Raw genomic sequence first — 25,506 nt, forward strand, 5'->3', positions numbered from 1 at the left:
AATGGATGGATGGTTGTCCTCCTTGTTTATTAGCTCCCACATCCTTTGGCTTTATTGGATGCTTATACAACGCCGGGAGCCTCACGGCTGAATCCTATTCCCAGTGGTCCGAGTGTGAGCCTTTTTAATACCTCCACGTCTTTTGTCTGTCTCGCTGAAGGGGAGCGACTGTGAACGGCTCACGTTTGTCCTTGCCAACGCGTTCCTCAGAAGAGTGACCCCAGACGGGGCAGTCTGCAGATTGACAGGACCTTAAGATGTCGCGCAGTGTGCTGTCATAGCCAAGCCCAGCAGGCATGGGATAAGTGAGGGCCCGCTGGCTGGCGCAGTCTGGCAGGCCACACGGGTGCGACTGTCTGGAGGCACCTCATGCCGTCAGAGGACCGTGTTCCACTTTACATGCAAATGAAGCCAAAATAGCCCTCTGTGCCCCGAAACTACCGCCCAGCAAACTCAATTGTGGTGGGCAGTGTTGAGTATGGGCCAGAACAAAGCTGGGATTGTTGGACATCAATTAAAGGTTTGTTAAACATGAACTGATTGAGCTTTGGACAAAAAACTGCAACGGGCAATTCTGCATAGGATCCCACCGCCCCCCAACCACCAAACTGTTTTGCATGCAGACCAGAAGGTTTCAAGCACCCGTCGGTATACAAGTGTCAGGTCTTGTTGTAAGAGTAATGCATTTACATGTAAACAACTTGTTGTTGCATCAGAACACGGACAATTGAAGGGTTTGTTTTGCTCCGATTTCCATTCTGTATCCACAAAGAAATAGGAGAGCATTAAGCAGGATGTTACTCTAATTACACTTATATTCAACCAATTAATTTCAATATTGCACTTGAATCAGACAGTGAATAATGTCTTATGTATATTCAACTCATGGCAAGTTGGCCAAGAAACGACATTCAACAGGAGGGATTCAAAACTGAGGGATTCAAAACTCCGTCAAGCGTTGATAATTATGAAAATGAAAACAAAAATGATTCCCTCCAATGGAAAGGTTTCATTTGGCTTTCTGTGTTTCGAGGCTGCTTTAACCAGCTAACAACCTCATCGACTGGAACACCTCTAGAGAAATTTATCTGGAAGATTGCTCATTCAAGAAAGCAGCCATTGCAACCTTGGAACACTGATTGTCCCTCACGCTCATCAGCACAACGGCATTTTTTAAAATTCTTTGTGACCCTAGGATCGACTCGATGCTAGCCAACATCCAGTTTGTTTTAATTTAGTCCGATTTTACCCTTAGGAAATAATGGAAACTATTGTAAGCAACATTTTGACATTCATAACTGTGATGAAACGATAAAATAAACTAACAAACGGACATTTTGATGATGTGTGACAGGACTTTAAGGCAAGTGCAGGTTACTGAATTCAACTTTCGCGATTGCAGTTTTTAAATGGACGGGGGTTGGGGGGGCATTGCTTAGGAGGTGAATCTGTAGATTAAAACATTACTGACACAATCCATTACTGTTTCTTATTGGTATTGACTTATTGTTCCAGGCATATTGGTCTAAGCAGCTAGGGCAGAGTCCATGGTCGTAATCATAGTTTTATTCTTTTCCTTCATTGGTACACTTCTGTGGGGGCATCGCACAAACACACCCCTACGCACACAAATCCCCCCCCAAAAAGTCAGAGAAAGAAGCCTTCAAAATCCCTTTGACGCTCACTCATCCGAAGTCTCACGAGATATGCAGAAGTCTCGTGGGATTTGCTCAAGTTTTGAGGTATGCCTCATGCGTGACAGCAGTTCGAGTTTTGTGAGGAACTTTTTTTAGAGTCGTGGTCAGAACCATCCTTCCCATTTGAAAAAAAAAAAAAAAAAAGAATCTGCCAAGAATATTCTGCAATACAGTAACTATTATGCAATTCACATCGGGATATGGACAAAGCCCTGCCTCAGATAGCAAAAAACCTCCATTAATTAACGACCCGTAAATATAATTTAAACGGTTAATATATCATAGCCTACAAAAATGAATGTCATTTCAAGTCCATCTTACGTTACCCTTAAAAATAAACAACTTACAGATGCATTTTAGTAGCCACTCAGCAGAGCAAAAACATGCGGAGGAGACTCGCTAACTTTCACTTTCAACCCAGGCTAAACTTAGCTCCTCCCCAAAATGCGAAAAACGTCAGTCGACATACACTTCAACAGACGTCTTGACACTTTTGTATTAGCCAGAGCTTTGGCGCCATCTTGTGGAATCACTGTACTCAATTGTTCCTCACTAAATCAAACATAAAAGGACAATAGGAGCTCTAATATCATTTTTATCACATGAAAATGGCAACAAAAAAAAATGAATGCAAAGCTTTTTGTATTCTATGAATGTGACTAATTTGTTGCCAATACAGAAAAAAGACTGTTTGGCCTTCGGGGGGGTTCTTTTCTGTAAGTGTGCTATTTTAGTGTGCTTTGGTCTTTTATTGAAAAACACAAGTATCCTTGTACAAAAGTTCAGTTGCAGTCTCTTTTCTTTTTCACGAGCTGGACGCGTATGGAATGCTGATCGTCCCGCCAAAATGGGCAAGACTAAAAATTAAATGGCGCAATTTATTTCCAAACTGATTCCCGTAGTTGTCACGCAATCAGGGCACTGAGTAGATGATGCGAAACAAAGCCAAGCTCAACATTAAAAAAAAAAACAAAAAAACAACAACAACACTTTTTAACATTTTTTACAGTCATTCTGTGCACCTTCATGCGCGAGTATGTCCGGCGGCGAGCCTCGCAGGCATAATCAAAAATAATTAACAAAATAAATAAATAAATAAAAATCATGCTTTGCTAATGAGTCCATAAGAAGTGCAACTTCTTTGTTGCGCTGCCTGGAACATTACACTGCATCTGAAATGCACCCGGCGGCCTGGTAGGCATCTTTTATTGTCGGGTGCAGCTGTCCATGCTTTGTGAACACTTGCTACTACCAAGCCTCCTCGACAATAGCCAGCAGGCATGATGGGATGGAATGGCGAAAACAAAAGATATTTACCCCGGCGCGGGAGCGGCAAAGTCATTCTTGTCAATAAACATTGCCACCAAAGAACAAAATTGAAATATAGTCTTTATAGCAACTCATTATTTGGCTAGAGAGACAAAAGAAAGTCAAGGATGGCGATAGAGGATCAAGAGAACGATACGATGCAAGTGCAGTTTTATATGCCGGAAGCATCAATCTGGACAGCACATGGCTTGTGTGGAAAATCTCTTTGTTTTTAATATACCACAGGGATGGAATGATGCAATCCCTGTGCCATGGAATACGAAGGCATCCTGGGGACAAGCAACTGTCAGATGACTGCAGCATTTATTGTAACTTTTCTCATCTCCGTTTGCATGTGCGTAGCTTAGGGGGGGACATTGCAGCATTTTGTCACAGTTTATAATAGCTCCCAGGTGACTTTGTGCGACATGTCTGTGACATGCTTTTGTCCAAATACTTGAAGGATTAAGATAATGGCACACGTGTACATCTTTCTATTCGGCTTCATCCTATTCAGGGGTCACCACAGTCCATCATCCAGCGCTCCCTGTCTTGTCCGATCTCTCCTGTAACTCCTGCAAGTGTTCGGCTCAGCACAACCATAAACCTCCTAATGCGAATGCACCAAAATAAGAAAGCTTCAAAACCGTTTGTTAACACAGTCAATCCCTTCCTAGTCACAATTTGCTCTTCAAAATTTGTCTTTGAGTGTACCCTCGGCTAATCGTTGAAAAACGTACCGGTTTGCGTATTCTCGGCTCTTTCTGTAATGCTCTAAGATGCCACAAGATGGTGCCGCAGCCCTGGCTGACAGGAAAGTAGTAATTGGTGTCAATATGCCTCGATTGTTTAAAATCTGAAGAGCAAAGTTGAGTCTAGGTTGTTGGTTGAAATTATGACAGTCTTCATGGCATGTATACATTTTTTGCTCTACTTGGTGGCTATTAAACGGGATAAATGACGGCGGTCTCGTTCGAAGGTCTTTGGACATTAGCAGAGCAGGTTTTCAATTTTTTTTTTTTTTTTTTTTAATTATCAATGTTGCTTCTATATGAAGGTCCTCAAGCCTCTTAATGCAAATGTGCGAGTGTGAATGAGGGCTCTCGGTTTTTTCGTACCTCTTCACTTTTAATGGATTACTCTTTAAAGTCGCGGTGTCATCCCCTTACGCAGAGGGTGCATTACATGATATTCATATTCATAAAACGCCAATTTAAAGTGCGCAAGTGGCCATGGGAGATGTGCGCGTGGGGTTGAACTTGTAAAAATCCAGCGCGAGCAGCTTCGGAGACAGGTGCAAAGAGGACTAATTAATAGCAATCAATACTCGGGGCCAGGGCAGGCGGCTGGCCGGCGGAGACTCTCTCAGGTCAGGCAATGAAAAGATAGCAAGCACCAAATTCATTCTGTTCTCCCGGAGGACGCCACTGAAGTACACTCACACTTCCTTTAATGCCTTCGCAGGGGTGTCATTTATTTTTGCGTTTGCCAGCACATTTGGAAAGTTCATTACCTCGCTCATGGCTTGTTAATTAGCCTTGTAAAGCCACCATTAGATCTCCTCGGGCCAGGACCAAGATGAGCCTTTTTTTTTTTTGTGTGTGTCCCACAACATTAGCACACAGCAGGGGGGAGCGTGGAAACTGCACTCCGCCCATTTAACAGGGACCCCTCAGTGGAAATCTGAAAGATGGAGTGGCATCCACGGCAAATTAGGTCACATGTGTTGTGGACAGGCTGTGGCCTTCCTTCCTATTTTCTCTTCGCTTCCTTGAGCAAAGGTCAGCTTCATTTACCCGAACACATGTTCAAGCTGAATGTCCAGGGATAAGCATTTGACTACATTTCCTTGATCGACCAATAATTCAGAGGGGCATTTTATGGAAAATTGACTTTTGAATTGCTTGTATAGAAATAGTTCTCTGGAGGGCTTTCCTAACCCTCAAGTGTGAAATTAAACAACCAACTCATTTTTTTCCTTCTGTCTGTTTGCGAGCTTTTCTGCACTTTTGTCGCACTGGAATAAAACAGTGGGGCTGATTGCCAATAGAACAGAGAGTTTCTCAACCCATGACATTTAGTCGAAATCTTTTTTCCTTCAATGACTAAAATGACCATTTGTAAAAGATATTCGACGATTTTTTGAGGTAAGGGAAACGACAATTGCTAGAATAAGCTATATTTATTTTTTTCCCTTTTGTTACTGGTATTTAATACTACATTTTAATCACCAACTATTTTTTTGTGGATAAGCAAGCCCAAAGCTAAATGAAATATTAATAAGACAGAATATATATATTACTTCTAAAATAAATATCCAGTGCTAGAAAAATAAAAATGTCTTCCGTTAAATGCAATTAAAAAAAATATATACTTTTTGGAAAATATTATATTTTTGGCCTTCAAAAATGATCATAAAAAGTGTATTAATTACCAGTTCATCACAAAGAAATAAACTATGTATGTTCTGCTTTCAAAGATGAACATATTATACTATTTCTGACTTATCAATTAAATATGAATCGTTTTAACAATGTGTCTTATTCTCCTGCCTACAAAAAAACAACAACCAAAAAGCCTATTAAAATCTGCACTTTTTTAAAAATGGCAAATATAACTAATCAAATAAAAAATGTACAACAATTTACGCCTGACGGGTGACTAGTCCAAGGTGCACTGAAAAAAAAAATGGTGTGTTGAATTGACTCAATTTTATTTTGTCAAGTGGTGGGAAAAAAAATTAAAAAAATAATCAAGGTCCAATGACACTTTTGAAGTAGATGCATAGTGTACTTCAGTTTCGTTTGCCTTCCACCATCTCCAGCTCATCCCTGCCTGTGACCATGATAAGCACTAGAACGTAAATGCATGGATTTTATTAAATATTCACCGTCTTCAAAAATGGAAATCAACATTTTTGAGAAAAAAACTCTCGATAAAAATACCCCACCCTGCGATGCAGGCCACGTCTAGTAAAACCCGTCAGGATTACAACATCGGCAACCCAAGCATTATCGATTAGCCAGGTGGTCATTTGCTGGCCGAGCGGGTCGCGCGCACGTGTCCCATTTGAACTTTACAAAGACGCAACAGGATCCGATTTGCCCGCCGCAAAGGAGGCGGCTGCCCCGGCTGCTTTATTTCACAGCAGATGCATCTAATGGGGCCTGGCAGGTACAGGAGGCGTCACATCTGTTGAGGCCCAGGTGACGCTTGCGCCATCCTCACCTCCCCACCGCCACCGCCACACCTTCACGCTCCATACCAGTCAAATGACTCACGTGGAAGATCAACAGTGTCATTCCCAATAAAGTTCTCTTCCTCTCGCTGCCACTTTCTATCAGCGCTGGGGACGGGCTCTTGCTTGTAACCATTTTATTCCACAACACAGCTGAATTGGAGATGAATAATGTAGAAGATGTAAAATAAGATGAAAGCTCGGTCTATAGCAGGAGGAGAGATTTGGGAGAATTAATCTTTCCTACTTTCCAAAATGACAGTAGAGTACAACTTTTATTTTGCTCTTGAAAAGAACACATTTATTAACAAGCTGGACCAGATTTAAAATGGGTTTTGCTTTCTACTAAGAAAAAAAAAACAGATGCATCACTGGGCTTGTGATGATTGTAATTCTTAGAAAAAGTGAATAGACTCACAACGTGCTCACAAAAGCGACTATTTCTTAGATTTGGTGCTATTGTTATGAACCCTTGCTCATAATTATCCGCAATAACAGAAAATCGTTATTCATTATGCCCGCTCAGCCCCCTGCACATTCCAATAGCTCACTGTTTATCCTTTCTTGCACTCTAATTGACTTGTTTCATTTGTTGGCGAGAAGTTTTCCAAAGTTGCCACTTGCCATGCAATGTGTGAGTATTGTGTGTGTGTGCCTGTATGTTTATGTATATAAAAACAGTCATTGGTCAGTGACGGACTGACATGTATGTGTGTGTGTGTGTCTGTCTATGTAATATATATATATATATATATATATATATATATATATATATATATATATATATATATATATATATATATGTGGACTTAACTGACGGACTGACTAACTAACCATTATAGTGGACTTCTTTTAACGACATTTTTTTCTCGTGTGTCCCTCGACACAAGCTATTACTGCTATTACATCGGCGGCTACAAGAAACTATAATACTACTAACCTTAACAGCAATAATAGCAGCAAAAATAACATCTGCACATAAAAAATATTTACAGGTCCAGTTTTAAAAAAAAAAAAAAAGTCCAGACAATTTGACCTGCGACGTGTCAACCTTGACATAATTTGGCCCTCAGTGGCAACCAACTGGGGAATAACAAAAACTCTTGTCAGTGTGCTAAAAAGATAAAGTAGCGAGGCAGGGGAGGGATTTAGCTGCACAAGCATCACTTGGCTCAGCAGAATGCGACCATCAGCTGTTGTCCTCTTTCCCCTTTCTTCCCTTCCAGAAGACAGGAAGCTGTTTGTGGGGATGCTCGGCAAGCAGCAGAGCGAGGATGACGTCCGGCGGCTCTTCGAGACCTTTGGCCAGATCGAGGAGTGCACTGTCCTGCGGGGTCCTGATGGGGCCAGTAAGGGTCAGAGCACACACACACACATACATACATACATACGGTCCCTTGTCATTGCTTCTGCTTGTCCAGCCGCCTCGGCTCGAGCATCCTCGAGGCGGCACGACCCCACGCTTGCTGGCCCGCTCGCGGTCGCGGTGCTCCAACACCTCCTGGCTTTTTCCTCGCTCCTCCATTTACACTCGCGTCTTATTTTTTATGTAGCAGCTCATCTCCTTGCTCCCCCACCTGTTATCTGAAACACGCCGTGTTTGTTCCCCGCATCGCCATCATCCCTCCCCAGACAACCATTATGTCCTACTGTAAATAAAGCAGCCAGGCTGGGAGTTTAGATGCAGTCACTCGCAATATAGCAGAAAACACGTTCATGTCTTATTACATCGGAGGTGATTTATTATTATTTTGTGTTTGTTTAACTGTAAAATCCAATGCAGGCAAAGATAAACCAATGAACTGAATAATCTGGGGCGGCATCTTTAGGGATGCCGGTTTTAGAAACGGAGGGTTAAGCCCCTATTCCACTGAGGGGCGAAAATTTCCGACAAAAGTTGGCAAAAGTAGAAAAATGCGCGTTCACGTCAGGGTTCGTTTGCAAATGCTCGCCAAACGGTCGTCATAGGTTCGCGTGTACTTTTGTTATAAGAAAATCACAAAAACCGTTGGTGAACGTCTGGCGAACATTTGCGACATTGAACGAACCCTGACGAACTATGACGCAAACGCAACATTGTCTGCTTTGGAAAACACTCGCAAACTGTTTAAGTCCTGCTGTGGCCAAAAATTGTTGGAGAGACGCAAATCAGCTGCCTGGCTTCTATCGAGGTACCCCTGAGCAAGTCCCCCCGAATTCAGATGAAAAAACAGACGACCGAATGTCTCAAAACGGTTATCTTGACCAATCGTGAATGTTAAACCTGTTCACTATTTACGATGGCAAATCCTTACATGTGTGGTCGAGCCATGGAGAAGCTTTTCAAGAGAAGCTCCGAACGTCCATCCAGAAATTCTCCCAACCCATTAAAACAAGATTTAAAAAGTGAAAATGCATCAACGAATTGATTCTTCGTTTCCTCCATAGGCGACCATGCTCAATTGCTTGGTACCCCGTACCAAATGAAGTGAACTGCACGAGCGGTGCAAGGGGCTCGATAAGCATCTGTAAACTGTGACATGTCCATCCATACGGCGATGCGTGTGACGGCAAGGCGGCGCGAGATAATGCACGCTTACATCAATGACAAAAGCTCGCTCGTATCGAACCGCGGGCCTTTTCGGCGTCTCCATCGCTAGCTTAGTCCCAGCTCTGTTTCTTTGTGTCCCCCTCCACATTCGTCCACCCCCCCCCCCCCCCAACCACTGGCTTCCACTTTTTTCATGCCCCCCTCCCTCCCTTTCTACCTTCCTGTCTGCTCAGATGCCTCGGGCTGATTGACAGCACATAAAATGAAATCGGGCCGGTGCTGGCGTGTTCGACAGGAGCTCTGCTTTCGCTCCTTTTTCACCCTCCTCGCACCTCCTCTCCCTCTCTCTTTGTGCGCCATATGTTTCCTCTAGTGGCATTCGTCTCTCACTCGTTACCTCCCTCTCGCTCGTTCTTCACGCCTTCCATAGCCTTTCACTGCGACAAAATAAAGGAACATTAGCAGTACGCTGGGAACTCGAAAATGTCGGATGCCCCAAAGTCATACAAAAGTTCGGCTAACATTTCCGGGGAAAAACGTGTCTCAAAAGTTGGACGGAAACTTGACTGAGACATCAGCAGATGTCAACACACGGAGCATGAAAAGGATGATCTTCAGAAGGGGGGTGTTGAAGTGTTTTGCAATGTCGTTGCAGCGTGGAAGCAGCAGCGCTGAACATGTCCCGGTTGCTCAGTACAATATGGCAAAAGCGACATTAAGAATGTTTTTTTTGTCCTTTCTGCGACGTCACCTCAGAAGGGTACCGATGAAGAGGGGGGGGAAGAAAAGTGTGGTGCAGTGTGCAACGTAACTGTAGAGTAGCAACAGAAGTGCTACACGTGTCAGTGGCTGAGCGGCTCAAAACAAGCGGAAATGTGTCAACTTTCATCATAAAAGAACGGCAATTCAAATGAGACTCGCCAGCTGCAAACATTTGTCAGGATGCAAGTGCTCATGGCAAGCACACGGATGTTTAAAGCGGTTCACTTTTTTTTTTCACTGTCATGGTTCTGCTCAGTCAGCTGAGTTGTGGGCGTGTCCTTCGGCGCCGCAACTGTTCGGCATGTCAGTCATGGACTTTAAAAGGACAGCGGCGTCGTCAGATTATTCCACCTTGCTCATCGCTCCAAGTGTAGAATTTCTTGACTTTTGCTAACTTTGATGTCCTAGTTCCATTGTTCGCGTGTTCCCCCCACCACCCCACCCCTCGAGTATAGTGTTTGGTTTGCTTATTTCGTACGGTGTGCTTTGCTTGTTTCTCAATTGGAGTTTTCCTGATCCCTTGGTGGCAGGTCATTTTGTGTTTGTCATTTCCTTTCCTTATTTGCACGCTTTTTCTGTTATCCTGTTTTTCCTGGCGTTGTGCCTGCGACTTTAGTTGGACCTTGGACGGTAGTCATTTTTTTTCTGTTAATACATTTTTGATTGAACTCTCTGTCTACATTTGTGGGATCCACCATTTTCCAGTTCCAACGGAACTGCCACATTTCCACTTTGGACAGTTACAGATGTTCACATTTTATTCTTTTTTTCATTTGTTTTGCTCTTGCTGCTTTTCTTTTTTTTTTTTTTTTTTTTTTTGCTGTTTTTGTTTTTTTTAGCGATAGCACTACTAGTTATGGCAAAGTGGTGATGACTATATAACTGAAAATGGGACTGCTGTTTAGTAGGTACAAGTGTCTCTGTCCCGGTTGCTTAGTACACTGCAGTTACAGCAAAAATAAGATGACAATAACAAAAGAATAAAAAAATATACACTAATGCTGCAAGTGAATTTGGCTTTTTTTGGCTTTTTCCTAAGGCCATTATTCATAGAAGATCAAATGTACCGATTAATCCATGGACTAAAGTGCGACACACATTTCTGGACTAGTTTATTTATTTGAGAAAAATGACATGTACACCATATAGTAAAAAGAAAAAGAAAAAGAAATAGAGAGCCGTTACTAACTAGTTTGATATAATACAATTGGCATTGTATTGATGCCAAGACAGAAAGGTATAGGTGATGGCAAAGAGGAGCACAGGATAATGAAATATGGCAAAAGTGGCAGTGAAGCAACATCATTCGTTAAAGAAAAACAAAAATGTAGACAAGACTGCAAACTGCTCTAATTGTTCTTTGATATTTTCGCTGTCCTTCAGCTCAGTGAACAGGTTTTCAGGCGGCTGTTTCACTTTATTTGCAAATTGGTACCATCATTCACATTTTGCAGTCATCAAACACAGTACAAATGGAGACGGCATTAGTTCCAAGATCAGGACAAAATACACTGAAGCAAACAAACGTCTTTTTATGAGCGCAAAGAAAATTACCTCGTTGCGCTTGCCAAGAGAGCTGATCTAACATTCGAGACTTCAGCTCGGTTTCTTCTTGCGGAAGCTTTGGTCTGTCCTGGATATTTTCTTGATTCAGAATTTGTTTCTGGGCTTCGTGTCTCAGTCCTTGTTAGTCCCTGGGACCTCTTTAGCCCAATTCTATGCGACATCACCTAAAAAGCTTTGTGTCCCGTCCTGTTTCCACCGTGCAGTTAAAGATAAACGCAACTTATTTTACCCGGCAACAAGCTCCGGATGAACCTTGTGTAATTCAAATGAGGCTGACCTTGAAATTGACTGCGCTATCTGCTTCGCGATGCGGGCCCGACTGCCATGTTGATCTAAATGTGTGCTACTCGCAAGCCTTTTAACCCCCCCGGCGCAAGTTTCACACCCTGCCCACCACGCCGATTCTCCAAACTACTTTCAGCGTTTGCCGCCAGACTTGAATAGAGCCCTGAGTTGTCAGGAATAATAGAGAGATGGCTTTTAGCTCTATAATTAAGTTGTGTTATAAATGTCACCCATCCAGCCAGATGGAATTCATGCATACATATTACTACCCAGGGAATTCAAAAGGCAGTGGCGAGATCCCCTCACTTGAAAGCAATACAATCTTTCTCCCCGCCGCGTTCGCCCCAACTCATTCGGAGACGTCAAATTGGGGAAAAAAAAAAAAAACTCAAGACGTTTGCTATAATTCATGAGCTTCTGGCACTTCCGTTTAATTGGAGATGTTTTTGCACTGCCTTAGCCCTTTCTTCCTGGGCTGCACATAGGGACAAAAGTCCAAGCGAGTGGATGTTTGAGATTACGATGACATTTTAGAACACGAGTGGGAAACTTTTATTTTTCAGTACCACGAGGGCCGTGCTACATGTTGTAAACAAGAATTGATTCAACAAAGGCGGAGTCGAGTGGTTAGCATGAATCGAGCGGTTCCTGGCATTGTGGTCCACCCAACTCCTTGTTTCAGAATCAAGCAGACTTTATCTTGCCCTATAAAACCAAAGGTTTCTTGAAAGAACACACTGAACCAAATCATTTTTTCCCCACAAAAGGTCAAATTGGTTTGTTCTTTCAAAGGCAGACTTCAAGTCACCAACGTCTTTCAGTCAAACAAATGAAGACCCTTCCTGCCTCCAACCCCGCCCGAGAGCTCTTCCAGTGAAGTGAAAAGGCGGGGGACCGAATCAAAGTGTTCTTTGACGTTTGTAGTGGCCCTGTGTGGATCTATTCAGCTTTAAGGACATTTGACACAACAACAAAACACACATGGCCTTTTACTGCTCACTTGAATGTCTCCACACAAACAGTTTACGCTGCTTTTGTAGTGGATGGAAAGCCTCAGGTGAAAGTGGATTTTGTCTCCTATCGATTGGGGACACAGCGCAAGAGTCCCCAAGTTTTGAAACTTTTGATTTAGAAAAGTTACCCACAAAGTCAGAAAAATAACTACCTCCAATGTTGAACACAGTTGATATATTGTAGGGATGCCGTCCTCCCTCAAATGTGTGCTTATTTAATAACAGCTATCCATCCGTTTTCTCAAGCACGCATCCCCATTAGGGTCACGGATGAGCTAGGGCCCATCCCAGACGACTTGAGGCAGGAGGCGGGGTAAACGCTGAACTGCCGAAATGCTCACCACGCTACGACTATGCGGCCCCTGGTGTACATGATGTTCTTCTTTTTGATTCATTGTCGCTTTAGTCATATCGAACCGAGCAGCTACAACAGAGATGTGAGCACCACTTTACTACATGGCAATAAATTGCATTTCAGCTTCTACGGTTTTCATTGCATTTGTTCCTCTCTGCTGCGCTTCTGCGGCCGCATAAAAATATGAGAGAGAAAAAACAAAGGGTAAACCCTTTAGCTGCTCACCGAGCTGACATCTCGCATGATTTGATGGTGTCTCACGTGACGTCACACGCGATGACAGTTTGACTGGATTTAGCTTTTTTGAAGGTTTGTTTTTTGAAAGTCACAGGCAGCCAGTTTCATTATTGGCTATTTCCATCCATCCATTTTTTATGCAACTTATTCTTATTTGCGTTGCAGGTGAGCTAGTGTCTATCCAAGTTGACTTTGGGCCAAACTGCCAAACACGAGCTGTTGTGCTAGCCACTTTAGCAAAGCTAATTATTAATCAGAGCATATTTGTGCTTATGTAATTTATATACAGATGGGCTCTTAAGGTCAATCTAACAAAGTAAGTGACTTCAATACAAAACTATTTCCAATCCGATTTTCCAACATCTCCCGGGTGCGCAGCTCAGGAAGCTCGCGTCTGCTTCCGTGAGCACTGCTGCTGCTCGATTAATGAAAAGCAGCTGAATAAATCCGCAAGGTTGTTAATTAGATAGCCTTCTAAAGTTAAAACATGAGCGACCTGAGGCCAAGGATAAAAATAGGATAGAACAGAGTAGTCAATGACGGTAAAGCAGATTAATTCAATGTCGTTTCCAAATGAAATACAAAGTACCATTCACTTCCATTTTAGTGTAATGCAGTGCTGTATCTTAACTGTGGCTTAGGACAGGCATATTGAGGTCTGAATATACCGAAAGCTGTCCAATGTTGGGCTTTGACCAATTCATAGATGATGCCATCACATCCTTGACGTCATCACCTCATAACCTTGACCTCGTTTCAGAAAGAATCGAACAATCCAGCAATTCGGCAACACGTTTTCTGAAAGAATGACATGGCCCAGCAGTAGCAAGTGTTTCAGTATTTTGATACTCAGAGATGATTACTACAGCCGTGTTGGTGAATGAGCAGAAGTGATGCTTCTTTAGTGTTTTCGTCAGAGGCGGGTACTCCGGCCCGTCATTCCATCACTGACGGACGCCCGTTTTACTGACGAGTGACGGGACACTTTTTTAAAAAATGACAGACTACGCTCTGACAGAAAGGGATTCATATCCATCAGAGTAACCGTCACTAACTGCGTCCGCTGACGGTCCGGACGCCCATTTTGCTGGCAATTTTTTGGGGTGCGAGAGTACGGACTAACGGACCGACGGATTTCTGACGGACGAACTGACAGACTTAACTGACGACTGACCAACTAACAATTACAATTCCGTTCGTCAAGAAAAATGACGGACTGATGGATGACGGACCAGCAAAATGTAGTAAAATGCCCACCTCTGGTTTTAGTGCTGTTACTCCTTTTATTTTGGTAGGTTGCAAGCTCTGAACGGTTGCAAGAGCTGAAAGCTCTTTTAAATTGTGAAGCAAAATGACTAACGTGCCCTCTGAACATTGCTTGTACAGTTAATAATATTTAATTACGGCGTCAGTTTAGACTCAGACAAATTATTCCGAACACAATTGATCTCTGTGGGAATTTTAGGGCATAAAAAGTCCACCAAAACTTTGAGGCAACACTTGATCTTGTGGCAAGCATATCTAAACTACCAACATGCATTAATATTATCCACTTGAATCACTTTTAATATCGTTTGAAACGTTAATCCAGCAAAGCTCCACGACGCGACTGCTGACGCTTACTTCTCTTGTGTTCTGGCCAACTTCTCATGTTGACTCTTCCTTCCTGAGCCTTAACCACACAACAGATTTAAGATGATTTCAACGTCCTTCGAGGGAAAAAAAAAAGCCGTCCCTCCCCAGATTGCCTCCTCCAACACCACTGCCAACGTCTTAAATTTGAAGCGAGCGCCGATTCCGTCGGATAGGCCGATTATAAGACCGCGCTATTGTGGTGCTAATCTCCTTTATGAGTGACTGCACACAAATCACAATGTGTAAATATTAAACAGATTAATATTCACAAACAAGCCTGAGGAATTAGCGCTGCCGGGGCGAGGGACGGGATGTTCCAGGCCGCTAATGCCTTTAGCGACGATCCCAACACACAAGTGACCAGAAGATATTTATAGATCAGATAATGTCAAGACAATAACTGGCAATTTTTTTTTGTTTTGTTTTAACTTGATAAATCCAAGGCCATCTGCCTGATGTTGTTTCGCCTTTCTTTGTGTGTGTGTTTACAGGCTGTGCCTTTGTCAAATTCTCCAGCCATGGAGAAGCACAGGCTGCCATCAACAGCTTGCACGGTGGACAGACCATGCCTGTAAGTAACGCACTCCCCCCACACACAAATAACAGAATTAGCATTAATATCAATGCTAATTCTTTAGCGAGTGTGATCACCAGAAACATCCTGTTGTTCTCCAGTCTGGAAAAGATGGCTCCCTTTTTTTTTACTATGATATGATAGTACTGCAATTCTGATCTGGTTGAACATTCCAACCTTGAGTACTAGTACTAGTACTTGTAAAGTCAGCTCTGTGTTCCACCCAGAGGAAAAAGATGGAATTAGAATGATAAAACTTGAAAGGAATAGTTGTAGCCATCAAGTAACCTCCAGTTGTTGCTTTTACAATGTGATGCCTCAAACTGCTTCGTTACACTCTGAGTAAATTTGTACCTGTTGAATAGGTCTCATCTGGATAGAATTTCAAGACCAACATGTTACATTGGAGATTAACATCCCCCCAAAATATATGCAGATATATATTTTGTACTGAGAGCTTCCCACAATTATTCACACTCTCTAAATATGGTGAGATCCAATGTTACAAATCAGTGTTATAGTTGATTCGATTTTTTTTTAGACTATGCGAGAAATGAGTAATATTCTTTAAAATGGTGCAAAGGAAAATGTTTTTCAAAACTGACAGTTAAACGTCGTGATTATTTTTTGCTAAAGAATGTACATTAAAAATGGAAGCTATTATTCAGCATCACAAAAAAAGACAACTTATTTCAGTGTTGGCACTTTCTTGTTTCATTTCTATCCAAAAGATACAATGAATTTGGCCAGGATACAAGTAATTTGCAGGCCGTGTGCATATGTACAACAACAAAACAATATATAATGACATCAAATCTACGGTGGATACATGTCATCAAAACGGAAGAGATACAATTTTTGACCAAGGTGGGGAGTTCAAGAACTTTTACAAACATATCAAATTTTAATGTAGGCCGACTTAAATTCTCACCTGCCACTAGGACCTTTAATATCGCGCGCAATGCTCAACTTTCCTTCGGAGAGTTGCGGTATGAGTCCTGAGGGAATATTTTGTGTGCGCTCTCATCGATTGTGAAGGCAGATAAATCGAGAACCAGAGGCGGGTCGGTCCCCTTGGCGGAGGGCCACTCCTGTCGGCTCCCCGTATAAAATTGCTCTTGGCAGGCAGCGCTGGCATTCATCACACATAAAGTGACCCGGCCCAGCAGAGAGGACATAAGTGATAAGCTGAGTATAAATCAGGAGTTTGGGACACTTTCTGCTCATCTTTAGTTGACACATTCAAACATACAATAATAAGACACAGTTTTTGGAATAACGCTGATAACAACTGTTTGGAAGAACCGAGTGGGAGCGTAATCGGACAAAGGTTGTGTGTTATGAACCTAGTAAGAAAAGTATCTTCGTGAGGTGATGAAGTCTTCTCTTTTTGTTTGTAAAAAAAAAACAGTCCAAGAAAAAAGTCAAAACAAATGTTGACCTTTTCTGACAAAACTGCAACATCTTTGCTAATCTTTAGTGTGATGGTCATTTTGTTTGAAGCCTGTCAAACTGGATTGGCGAAAAAACAACAACCAAAAAACGGTGACTGAAAGGAAAGCATTCAGCAGTGTATAATATATCTTGGAAGTAAATATTCTCGACACAGATTGATATAGACTGCCATTGCAAGGACTTAAAATACACAAACAATCTACAGACATACCGCAGACATTTTTCACTGTTATCATAGACAAAAGATCCCAACAGTCAGCATCTGCTTCCTTACAGTGCACGGCTCCTTTCATTCCTTTGCACTTTATCCGTTCTTTCTGCATCTATTCAAAGTAGCTTCTCAGCAAACAGATCGCCTTTCCATTCGAGTCTTACAGAAGACACGATGACTGCGCACACGCCACATGCATCCTTGAATGTGTCCCCGGGAGACATTGCCGCACATGTCTTATACGGGATGTTATTTACGAGTAACGGTTCAATCAGCGGTCAAAGAAGGATGCAGAGGCTAATGTGAAACGCTTCTTACATAATTCATGCAAATGACAAGGATGATACTTTGATCGGGGATGAGTTGAAGAAGACATATCGGTGGAAATGTATAACTATGGTATATAATGCAATTTAACTCCAAACCAAGTATTTCCTTTCAATTTATAAGAAAAAAAAAAACAAACACACATATGATTGATTAGTATGCTTCAAAAGAAGAGACACAATGCTCTTGAAATGACAGCAAAGCTTAAGTGAAAAAAAAAAATCATTACACTAAAATATTGCAGTAAAAATATTAAAAGGAGCACGAATGAGCCTGGAGTTTAACCATTTCAAATTACAAACAAATCCGATTTTTTAGGGCTGCTGTATTTATGGAATCTTGAGTGCAAAGTGATGTCAGATTTCATGTCAGTTCGCCCTCAAAGTAAATATGCTGCTTAACCTTTTGTAGGATTTAGTACTTAATTGTCACAAGGGTTTGTTGATCGTCAAAGTGAAAGTGGGACGATGGCGTGCGTGTGAGTGGGAGGCAAGAGAAAACACTGCGCGTGAAAGCATGCGTAAGTATTCTCTTATCACGAGGAGATAGGACTGTTTTTCCACGCAGGCTAAGAGGCCCCCGTCATAAGATAAATGCCTCTCTTAACCTCCTCCTGAAAATGTAAATGAGTGTATAATTTGGGGCTTTAGGTTGGAGAATGAGTCTGGCAACAGCGAGCAACATAACTTTTGCAAAACAGCTCCGCAGGTCATGCTCACGATCAAACACAAATACAGGGGATACAAACTTACACATTAATTCCAAGTTTTTCTAATCTAAAAAAAAAAAAAAAGAGAGACCACGATAACCCCCCCCCCCAATATCATTGTGACTAATAAACTGTACAACTCAAATGATTTGGTTTCCCCTCTTGGTTTTAGGGCGCATTTTCCTACATGGGTTATACAACGTTATACAATGGAACCCTCTGGAAGCACCGTCTGGTAGAGAAGAATCTGTAATTTCATATCTGGATTTTTTTTTTTGTGTACATACAGTATAACCTCTCAAGTGGTACCATTGATGAAATATCAAGGTAACTTGGTGCCAGCAGTTGTACAAATCAAAAGGTAGATTCATGACATTTTGTATTCATTATTTATCGGTTTGCAAAACACCGCACTCAGTTACTCGCAGTCAGACCACTTTGGGTTTTTTACGGAAACCCATCTCCCTTTGAGTAGCACCGTTTTGGACAAACCAACCCACGAGAGCGGGCTTGAAAACTTCACTTAATAATGAATGCAGCAAAATAAATGCAACGGTCTTACATCCGTGCAGCAAGTGTAAACCTGACTTCTACTTCTGTGGATCAAAAATAGTTTCAAAATCTGATGACTAGTTTTTGGAGCAAATGTTTTTCCCAAATCTTGTTTTCAACGTTTTCGCAGGAAATCATCAATGTCATCAAACAAATTCAGTCCTATTATCTTTAAATTCTTACAGTGACAAGTGTGCCTGTTATTTTATTTTTAACTACCATCAGCAAATATACATATCGTATGGCCTTATTCAAATATTTTTGTACTTACGTACTTACTTAAACTGTAGTCAAACACAGCTGTGCAGCAAGAGCACTTGAGTTGAAATAACCTTGCCAGAGCAGTTGGTACCACCTTCAACTTCACATCATTATTGACAGGAACCAGGTATAAAAAAGGACACACAAACAGAAACCAGCCATACCCATTTTAACCCGGACGTAACAATTCTCTGTCGACCAATCAAAAGACAGCAGCAGCCGCAACTCTACCTTTACACGAATATTTACACAGCACGAAGACAGACTCAAAACGCCGGGTGCTCTCTACAGTTGTGTAAACAAAAAACATCCTAGCCGTCATGAGGAAATACATTTTTTTTTTTTTTTTTTTTACTATAAACCAAAATTTCATCTGGATGGTTGGATGATGGAGATGCTCAAAAAGGGGAGGACAAACCCTCGGGACCTACTTGACTGAAGCAAAAACTAATGAAGGCAGGGGCGGTGTGTTATAGATAAAAGATAAAGTGCAGTTATTGACTACTTAATAGCAATAGAACATGTTAGGTAAAAAGCCTTCACACAAGACTTGCGCCGATGGAAAAAAGACTCGCAAAAGGTCCATCAGGGCTGAATTATGGGTTCGGTTTAGCCAATGTCACGGAGTGTATATTAAATATTTAAAACACTTATCAAGGGAGGTTTCAAGGCGGTGACTCGACGGGTTGGTTAACAAGTACGTCAATAACGTTGACAAGCACTCTCCGGAGTTGAGATTGATCTGCAAAACAAGGTCAGGTTATTAAGGTGGCCTACCTTAACTCTTTTGCTAATATTTTAGCCTGGCTGTTATGAACCCATTAGACTTTCATAATCGTGTCGGACACGTGCCATTTATCAGTCTACCTCCACCACGGGCAACAATATTAGACTACAAAGCAAGGACAAGGCTGTAGGAGTGGGCTGCTTCGTGCCATACAATAGTTGTCCTTTTGGTTTACTGCGAGGGGGAACTTTGAAGTTAGAGGATGTTTTTGTTTACTTCAACATAATAAACTGCACTGCAGTGGATGGTGTTTATTTGGGAATTGGAAAACGGGGCCACGAGAACCGGAAGCTGTCGTCAAGCGGCAGTTAATTATGAATCCGATATGCTTCCGACTCGCTCAAACAAGGCCGCGCACGTATACGAAATGATGTACGGCAGGACACGCGCGCGCACACAATCTCTGGCAAACACTCAGTCTTCACACACTTCACTGATGTGCCGCGATAAATATTTACGGATGCTTCCTGGCAGCCATGAAACCAGATGTGATTTACACTTCTTTTTGATGCAGCCCCATTTTTGCATTACATTGAAGGAACGGGGGAGGGAAATAAGTCTGGTTAACTTTGTGCACAGTTGCCCTGTGGAGGCTTTACACGCGTGTAAACCTTGAGGATCAAAATCCCACCAAATAATTATCAAACTGATTCGAATTTGATTGATTTGTCTCTGGGCTATATTGCTGCTGCCCGACGACCATCTTATTTGACTGACTTGGTGCCGTTGTGCAGTTCCTTAAAAGTAGCAACCAAGAAACAACCAATAAAAACATGATTTATTAAAGCCAAGTCTTTCAAGTATCGCCAGCGGCCCGCAGAATCGTCCTTGAAATACTTCAGACCGCACCTTCCCCATTTACGTTATGATCGCAAATAGTGAGTCAGAAGCCGATCAATCACCGTTATGTTGTTTTAGCGCAGACAACTTGTTATTTTGACTGGATTATTGACAACAAGAGTATATTCGCAAAGTCGGATTGATGCGGACGGGTCAGAATCCAATGGCTACAATAACCGTTAAAGTATTCGTGATGTTGTGTTAAATGAGAAAAGTCAACCTAATGCTTCCAGCTTTGTCTGAACATCGCCGTTTTACCTTTTTTTACCGTTTTTGTAAGATGAGCAGATCATAAAAGTACCATCAATGGCAGTCATGACTACATTTATACATACTTCTAAGTCCAATTTAAAAGACTAAAGTGCAACACAATGAGGTCTGTGAAAAAGATGACTTCTGATACTAAACCTGACAAACAATGGTCATTTGTGGTCCGGGTTAATCTTAGGTTAGGTTCTGAAAAAAAAAAAAAAAAAAAAAAAAAAAGAACATTTGAGGCTCAAACGCTTATGATAATCACGTTCTTTCATATAGATTTTTGAAATTTACTATTACCGTCATTGGCCCATCCAGTCCGCCATCCTATTATATTGAGAGTAAACGTAAGTGAAAACAAATGGACGGCCTTTTTTTTTTTCTTTTTTTTTTTTACAGTCTTCTGTACAGTTCTGTCGTACATCTGCGGCCTTGGCAATAGTTGCATTGGCTTGAGCCAATGAGCCGCTTGAGATCTGCTGCCGATGAACTGTCCACAGCAACAAATGGCTGCGCAAACACATCAACAGCAGCCAGCCGAAAAGTTCACTAATACTCTTTATTAACTAAATCTCACGCCTCTATCCCTGCACCTGTTATCCTCTTTGCTCCCCAAATCCAACTTCCTCCCGGATTAATAGGCACCCAACTACGGGTACGCTACCGATGAGGGGATGCGGTTAATTTGGATAATATCGCTGCCACATGTCCTCAACAACCGCCGAGCAGGAGGCACGATTTGGCGTGCTGCTGCCAGCTGTGAGGTTTGCATGAACATTGAACAAAGAATCACTTAATGTTCTCCCTGTCGCATCTGCGTTACCTGGCACGCGCCTGAAAAATCATAAATATGCGTGACGCCAAAAAACAGCGGCCCAAAATACATAGGTGGAAAAGTACTCAAATTCTGTCTGTATTGTAAGCAGAAGATTTTTAGGTAGAACAGTAAAAAAGTAAAAACTCATGTACTTCAGTACAAAATATATATGTTTATATATTATTAATTACAATAATGAAGTATTTGCATTTTGTTGCACTCCACCACTGCTAAAATCGTGTCAAAGTTTTAATTGATGTCTACTACAGACTGCAGGTGGTTCCGGAATTAACTCAAACGACAGACCGTCTCGGTTGAGTCACGCTAAAGAGACACGTATGTGGCAGAACTTCAAAATAGAACGCGCCGAGGGTAAGGCAGGCGGGCGGCGAGCAAATTGCCGCCATTGTCATGTTGGCTGTCACGGCGCGGCTGACAGTCCCCGTGGAGCCTCAGCGGGGTTGGCAGCGACAAGAGCGTACAGGTGTGTGTGATAGTCTACTTGTGGATTAATGAGAGATAAGACCGAGCCAGAGAGCATTGTCGTGGCGACGTGTAGTGCATCAAACGTCACGCCGAGCTGTTGTGGAACTTCAAGCTGCGGCATGCTGCATGAGGTTTTGGATAGCCTCAGTCCGAACGGAGCAACACTAACACACGCTTTGACCGAGATGCAACGGTTTAATTAGTTTACAGAGATGGGCATTTTACAAAATTTTGCTGGTCCGTCATTCGTCATCCATCAGCGGCCAGGGTACCCGTCCGACATTCTTCAGTCCGTCATTTTTCGTGAATTGTAATTGTCAGTCCGTCAGTTGGTCCGTCAGTCGATCCCCCCAAAAAACGTAATAAAAAAACTATTTCACGCACCAAAGAGTATTAGTCGATGGGGTGTGGGAGCGGGATGGGGAAATTGGCAAATTCAAAGGGTTGACGTCTTGCCCCCACTTCACATCCGTACCTTATGCAGAGTAAAGCAATCTGGGAAAAAGACATCTTAGATGGCCGGTGTGAGTGACGCTATAGTCAACATCTGCTCCCATACCAGTGTTGTGTTGAGCCGAACATTGCCCTGATAAATTCCAACTAAGATCAATTTCCCAAAGCTACCGCCACGTTGACTTTTTTAGTAAGACAACTAGTAGAGACTGACTCAGCAGCACCTCTGTAGAGACCACGGTTCCAGGATTAATACGTTTCCCCACCGACTACTGTATTGGAAATGTTCATATATTTATATTGTCAACAAATCACAGGCAAATGACTGATCTCATTTTGTCCAAAAGTCAAAATGGCAGCATTCCTATTCCTTTGTGTTCCTGGGCTTCATTCGGCTTTACTCAGCAGCTGCAGCAGTCTTTGGGGGGTAGAGCAGAAAGGCCAAACCGAGACAGCAACACGCACCGCTAATGAGCGACAACCTTCCCGAGTGGTTTTACCAGCCGTGCAACACTAGGCCCAGTGGGAGTTCACTCATTTAGCAAAGAACTCGCTATCATATATTCAATTAATTCATTACACATGCTCCATTAACACCCCGAGAGTTTAAATATGTCAACAAACTTTCGCTTATCCTTTAAAAGTATTTTACTGCGCTGGGAGGTAAAACTTTGTTATTATTGATCATTTGTGTGCTTATTCTCCCTCCGGAGAAGGTCTTGCTGTAATATTACATAATGTTGCCCAAGATAGATGAAAATGAGTCTGTTTACCTGTTTGCACATATTTTACACACAATTGAGTCGCAAGGACTGCAGCGATAAAGACTAATGCCATTCCACGGGCGTCGTCGAGTTCTAATCCCTCAATTACCGCTGTGTATTGTTCCATTGCCACGTTTCCCGGCCTATATAAAATCCAATATGGGGAGATTTTCACAAGTCAAGTGTGTTGTTTAAGAAATTAGATTAGTTTTTGAACCCGTCGCAAATTCCTTCGTTGTACCTGTCAAAAGTGACGGCTCCCTGTTGGCCCTTATCAAATTCAGCAAATTCATTTTCTCTCCAGGTATGAGGACTTGTGCTGCTGGAGGTTATTATTCTGTTTGTTTGTCAGCTTGGGATTTTCTGCATCCAGTCGGGAGAGGGTTTTTTTGGGGTTGGTTTTGTCGTCGGCTGCCACCTGTTCCTTCATTACCGGGACACATCTCGCTCGTCCTTTTTTGTTATCGTGGGTGAGATTTAGGCTTGAGAAAGTGAAGGGCTGTTTTATATGTATATATATATATATTTTTTTTTTTTAGTCGACAGGACAGGCCGCCTAGGGCTTTGACTGTTCCAATTGTCAGAGCTCATTCTTCGCACGGCATTAAATGAATATGAGAATGCAGGGAGGGTGTGAGCTAAATGCCAGGCGATGTCACCACGGTGGGCAGGCTTCACTGGCAGCAACGGAGACAGACAATGTTTGCTCATCGTCAGCCTCATTAAACCAAACCGCCTGGCACCTTCAAATGGCCACCAAAGTTGAGAAAGAAGTGGAGAAAGGTCAGAAAGTGCAGTGGAATCAAATTAGAAATGGAAAATAAAACAGTTCTGTTAATGACGCTATGTCGCAGTATTGATTTAACTAATTGAAATGGCCCAGAAGGAGACGAATCAGATGGCTGTCTTCTGGCCTTGGGGGCAACGCTGCCTGCCTATAATATAGGATCCAATGTACAATGAAATGTCCCCTGGGGGCAACACTGATGCTCCCCAGCGTGGTTTTACTGTACAATTATTGGCAGCCAGCCAGCTCTGTTTTAATAGCTACTAAAAATAATATAAAAGGAGGAAAGCTGAGTTGTAGTAATACAATTACCATTTATTTAAAGTTGAACACCAATCACAGCAGGTTTCAAAACTGATTCCTAAGTGGCACTTTTGAATCAGGGCTAAATTCAAGTCTGATTTAATGTGGTTACACAACGAACGCAGGGGTAGGAGAAGCGTTTGACAGCTCCCAAACGCTCACACGCGATCAAATTTCTGACACCGAGACTTTAGTAATCTCTGCAATTACAGTCATGTTTTGAATGATGTTTTTGCATAAACGCTAGCGATGCATGTTCATTTGTTATGAGCATTTAGTTAGCATTAGTATTCTGAGTCAAACGACAGCTGAAATAACATCATCATGATTAGTTGTAACAATTGACAACAGTATGAAATGAATGCCATTCACAGAGACTTAAGTGAACCATCAATGACTCAGGCTTTACGTAGAGTGGGACTGTGTCAATGGTTAGCTTCAACTTCATATCACGGGCAACTAAGTAATACAGTGTCCATCCACTTAACCGAGGCAGAAGCTTAGGCAGGAAAGCCTTCCTTCCGTCTCCCCGGCCATTTCGTCCAGGTCCTCTGGGGGAATCCCAAGGCGCGCCCAGGCCAGCCGGGTGACATTCTCACCAGCGTGTCCTGGGTCGTCCTAGGGGCCTCCTCCACGGGTGATACGCCCGGAACACTTCACAGCCATTTGTCCAGAGGCAACCCAACCAGATTCCCGAACCACCTCATCTGGCTCCTCTCGATGCGGAGGAGCTGCAACTCTACTCTGAGTCCCTCCTGGATGACTAACTTCTCACCCTCTCTCTATGGGAGAACCTGAACACCCTACAGAGGAAACTCATTTCAGCCACTTGTATCCGGTGTTCTTAACAATGAAAGACCAAGATAGAGTTTTCACCATTGCAGACACTGCACAAATCTCACACTCCATCCTGAGCACCATGGCCTCAGAATTGGAGGTGCTGATTTTCATCCCTCAGCTTCATACTCCACTGCGAACTGCTCCAGTGAGAGTTGGTAATCTGGGCTTGATGAAGCCAACAGTACCACAACATCTATAAAAGCAACAATGTAAAACTGAAGCCACCAAATTGATCCCCCCTTAATGCCTTTGTTGCACCTAGAAATTCTGTCCATAAAGGTTGTGAACAGAATTGGTGACAAAGGGCAGCATTGGCGGAGTCTGACCCTCACTGGATGAAGTGAATCCAACTTACTGCCGGCAATGCGGACCAAACTCCAACATCGGTCATACAGGGACCAAACAGGAGGTTCAGTACCCCATACTCCGAAGCACCCCCGACCGAACTCCACGAGGGAC

The 25,506-nt window shown here is 42.5% G+C and overlaps 1 protein-coding gene across 11 annotated transcripts in view; it reads left to right on the top strand.

Moving 5' to 3' along the window:
* Positions 1-25,506, top strand: part of celf6 (CUGBP Elav-like family member 6) — a 167,628-nt gene that overhangs the window by 109,026 nt on the left and 33,096 nt on the right. For 8 of the 11 annotated variants that reach the window (XR_015086065.1, XM_086025105.1, XM_086025108.1 and 5 more), the window contains exons 4-5: positions 7,470-7,598; positions 15,118-15,197. Coding sequence is in view for 10 of the 11 variants with exons in the window: in XM_086025105.1 (XP_085881231.1) it covers positions 7,470-7,598; positions 15,118-15,197 (209 nt within the window). In the remaining variant the exon portion in view is untranslated. The remainder of the gene's footprint in view (positions 1-7,469; positions 7,599-15,117; positions 15,198-25,506) is intronic. The other 3 variants (XM_086025107.1, XM_086025112.1, XM_086025109.1) reach the window with 2 other exon arrangements.

This window comes from Filicampus tigris, chromosome 3 (assembly GCF_054856515.1).
Source record: "Filicampus tigris isolate MCC_2025a chromosome 3, RoL_Ftig_1.0, whole genome shotgun sequence".
In the NCBI taxonomy this organism is placed as follows: Eukaryota; Metazoa; Chordata; class Actinopteri; order Syngnathiformes; family Syngnathidae; genus Filicampus; species Filicampus tigris.